The 3940-nt window shown below is 41.3% G+C and overlaps 1 protein-coding gene across 1 annotated transcript in view; it reads left to right on the top strand.

Annotated features, from left to right (window-relative positions):
• Nucleotides 1–1236: 1236 nt before the first annotated feature.
• Nucleotides 1237–3940, top strand: part of LOC141293956 (receptor-type tyrosine-protein phosphatase gamma) — a 43799-nt gene continuing 41095 nt past the window's right edge. The window contains exon 1 of the mRNA XM_073826028.1: nucleotides 1237–1366. Within this exon, the coding sequence (XP_073682129.1) occupies nucleotides 1254–1366 (113 nt within the window). The 5' untranslated portion in view covers nucleotides 1237–1253. The remainder of the gene's footprint in view (nucleotides 1367–3940) is intronic.

The raw sequence follows: 3940 nt of genomic DNA, 5'->3' as shown, positions 1-3940 counted from the left end.
CCTCCGGCTCCGCCTTGGTCGGTTGTCGTCCCGCCATCGCCTACGGACTCTACTCCTCTGGCTACGCCTCGTCGCTCCGTCCCATCGGCTCCGTTGGGCTCCTCCCTCCCCCCGGCTCCACCTCAGTCCTCTGTCGCTCCGGCTCCACCGCGGCCCTCCGGATCTCCGCCTCCGCCTTGGTCACCAGAGCCTCTGGCTCCGCCTTGGCCCTCCGGATCCTCGGTGTCGCCCAGGATCTTCGGCTCTCCGTCTCCGCCTCGGACTCCTCCTCCACCTGCTCTGCCTCTGTCGTTAGCCCGTCCTCCACCATGGCTCCTCCCTCCGTCGGCTCCACAGTGGGTCTTCATGGCTGTGGCCTGGGTCTTGCTCTGTGCCTCCTGCTCCGGGTCCCTCCTGTTTCCTCCCTGGCTCCTCCCACCTTCGTCGCCCCCTTGGACTCTGTTTGTTGTCCCCCTCCAGGGGTGCCGTCCTCCGCCAAAGCCTCCTCCCACATGGACTCTGTTTTTTCGCCCCTCTTCTTTTTTTTTTTGTTTCCCATGGCGTGAGGACGCGCCTTTTCGGAGGGGGGTGTAATGTCACAGTCCTGTCTGTTCATCTGGTCTCCCCCTGTCATTTTGTCACCATTTGGTTGTGCCCTCGTTTGCCTTCATCCCCATCACCTGTGTTTAATTAATTATCACCCTTTATAAGTCTGTCTCTGTCCATAGCACTCTGTCGGTCTTTATATTGTTTAGATGTTTTACGTGTGTGGATGTTCCTGCTTGTCAACCTGAAGATTTGTATTAAATATCGTTTTCTGTTATCTCGTGTCCCGTCTCGTAAGTCCTGCACGTCAGACCCTGACAATTATCTAGTTGCTATTATTCACATATTGGCTATTTATAAAGCACATATTCTGCATCCCTAATCCTACTCAATGCCTAAACGTAACAACTGCTTTACTAGCTATTAATAAACAACAAATTAGGAATGTATTGGGGTAAAATTCATAGTTAACAGTGAGAATTAGACCTTAAAATAAAGTGTGACCAAATGTTTATATTTTGAATAATTTAATAATTTTAATTTACAAAATTATTGCCATTGCATTATTAATAATAATATTTCGGTTTATAATATTAATAATAATAGTTGGTTGTCGGAGAAACAGGTTTTGAAGCGCATTCTGTTTGAGCTGTGTTGATAGTAACGTGTGTGTGTGTGTGTGTGTGTGTGTGTGTGTGTGTGTTTCAGAGCGTACAGTCGTCTCCAGTATGCACCCTGTGCCTGCGTCGGCTCGGATGGAGTGGATGATTCCTCTGGTGGTGGTGTCGGCGCTCACCTTCCTCTGCCTCATTCTGCTGCTGGCTGTGCTGGTCTACTGGAGGTGAGACGCTCATCCGCACAGACACAGACGGACTGATTGATGAATCACTGAGCCGCTCTTTGACACACACACCGCTGATTCTCTGATTGAATCACTCACAGACGGATGACTTCACTATGATCTAACTCTCTCAAACTCTTGATCTGCTTTATTGCGTTAGGGTTTGTCTGCGGTGTATATGCTGGTGTCGTTCTGTGTGTGTTTGTGTCCATTTGGATCCTGTAGCTGCTAGTTTATCACTCTGGGGCCCGTGTGTGTGTGTGTGTGTGTGTGTGTGTGTGTGTGTGTGTGTAAAGTGTGTGTGAAGTGTCTCTGGTGACAGTAAGTAAGACAGAGAGAGGCTGTGCTCTTCCCTTAAGGCGTGTCCAAAACGATGGAGCTGCTGAGGCCCTGTTGCCATGGTCACACCTGAGAGTGTGTGTGTGTGTGTGTGTGTGTGTGTGTGTGTGTGTGTGTGTGTGTGTGTGTGTGTGTGTGTGTGTGTGTGTGTGTGTGGCACCATCCCAGTGTTTGGAGTTGATCAGATTGTTTATGTTTCAAGATCTCTCTCAAAAGATCAAAGCTGAATTTTCATCATAAGTTTAGTCTTCAGTGTCACTGATCCTTCTGAAATCTAATCTGACAGTAAAACTATTACAATTCTACAACATTTATTTGAAAGATGTTTTGTAACATTTGATTGATGTAATGTATCATAGCTTAATAAAATTACATTTTCTTTTTAAGGATAAAAAGTGAATAGAGTAAAAAAATCACTAGTTATCACATTACTTACTCAGTTGATTGATTACATTGACAATTGCAAACATTTTTTTGTATTACAAGTTTTCTAAAATGTTAGGTTTTAATATGCAAATGAGGCATTATTTAATGAAATATGCACTAATTTGCATACAGTTCTACTGTAGTACAAAAATCTAAACACTGGATGAAGTCAGTTTCAAAATTCTTGTTTATTTAATTTTTTTTACATATTAAAGTCAAATGTTTTTTACAGAGGGGATTCTGAGTATCTCATTTTGTCACAAAATAATTAATAATAATTCTAAAAATAATACTTAAAACAGGCAGAAAACATTTTTTTACAGTTTTTTGGGACTGAAATGTTGTATAAAATCAAGCTAATTATATAAGAACAAATCCCTCTGTAAAAACCTTCAGGATATAGACAGGATACAAATGTAAAGTGTGGTGTGTCTAAGTGCTACTGAAGTGGAGATTTATGGCTCAGTGTAGGAGAAAAAACTCTTGGCCTTTAAAAATCTGTATTGTAATTGAAATCTATTGACACAAATAGATCAAATGCTATAAAAGAAACACTTACCAGTGTCTTTGGGGTGTTTTCTTTCACTAGTCTGAAAAAACACTTTATGAAACACCAAAAAGCTCAAAATCTCAAACTTGACAGGTGCATGAAAAACTAGATTAAACTACTTAATTTAGTAAGTATACCATGATTGACAACATGTGTTTTTTTTATACCTTGCAGCAGCTATTTTGTCAAATGCATTTTTCATGAAAATTGTCACTGGTGTCACTTTACTTATTAGTAAATAAATATACACAAAAAACATTAAGCTGTTTATTCCAACACTGGTAATAAATCAGCATTTTAGACTGATTTCTGAAGGATCATATGGTACTGAAGTCTGTTTTAAAATGGAAAACTGTACTTTTGAATTGTAATAATATTTCACAATATTACTGTGTTTTGATCAAGAATTGCAGCCTTCACAAGCAAAAAAAAAGAAAAAAGAAAAACATTAAAAATCCTACTGATCCCAAACTTTTGAATGGTACTGTATGTATTTGTATGTATAGCTGCACTCATCTCTCTCTCTGGATGTGTGGTGTTCTCTGGAGGACAGAGTCTCTCAGGGGTTTAGATCACACCATGTCAGTTTAGCAAACAGCTCTGGAGCAGGACCGTGCCAGGACCGTCTCCCCAGGTCTGGGCTCTCCGCCCTGGGCCAGAAACGGCCATCTGCTCCCTCCTCTGGAGCTCAAGGGCCATGCAGTAGCAGGGGGTCGTCAAATATTTTGAGACGTGTAACCGACGCCAAATCCTCTACTGTAACACACACATCCACACAAACACACTTGACCGAGCGCAAACCCTCTCCAGAGAGAACACACATCTGTCACAGCACTCAAAGCCATCATAAAGACCACTATAATTAACACACACAACTGACATATGAGATGCAAACTATTATATGATGCTGTTTCTGCCCGATCAAACACTGTAAAATCCAATAGTTAGGATATAGTTAGTTATCTTTACTTAGTTGCTATACTTACTAGGTTTTATTAAATTCCAGCTACTTCAAGACAAGTAAAACAATTTACTTACTGCTTCGAGTAACGCTTACTTAAACTATTCAAGTAGCCACAAAGAAACCAACAACAATAATAAAGCAGTGAGACAGCAGTGCACAAATATGTTTATAATGTGCGAAATAACAACAGAAGAAGAAGAAAAGGAATTCATCCATGTCTGCAGTTATCTTTCTTTCACTAGTTTCCCAAAGTCATCTTGAATGTTCAACTTTCAATACAACTGAAATATTTGAG

The sequence above is a fragment of the Garra rufa genome, chromosome 20, assembly GCF_049309525.1.
Source record: "Garra rufa chromosome 20, GarRuf1.0, whole genome shotgun sequence".
In the NCBI taxonomy this organism is placed as follows: domain Eukaryota; kingdom Metazoa; phylum Chordata; class Actinopteri; order Cypriniformes; family Cyprinidae; genus Garra; species Garra rufa.
The sequence above is the reverse complement of the archived record's forward strand: the minus strand, read 5'-3'. Positions and strand labels throughout refer to the sequence as shown.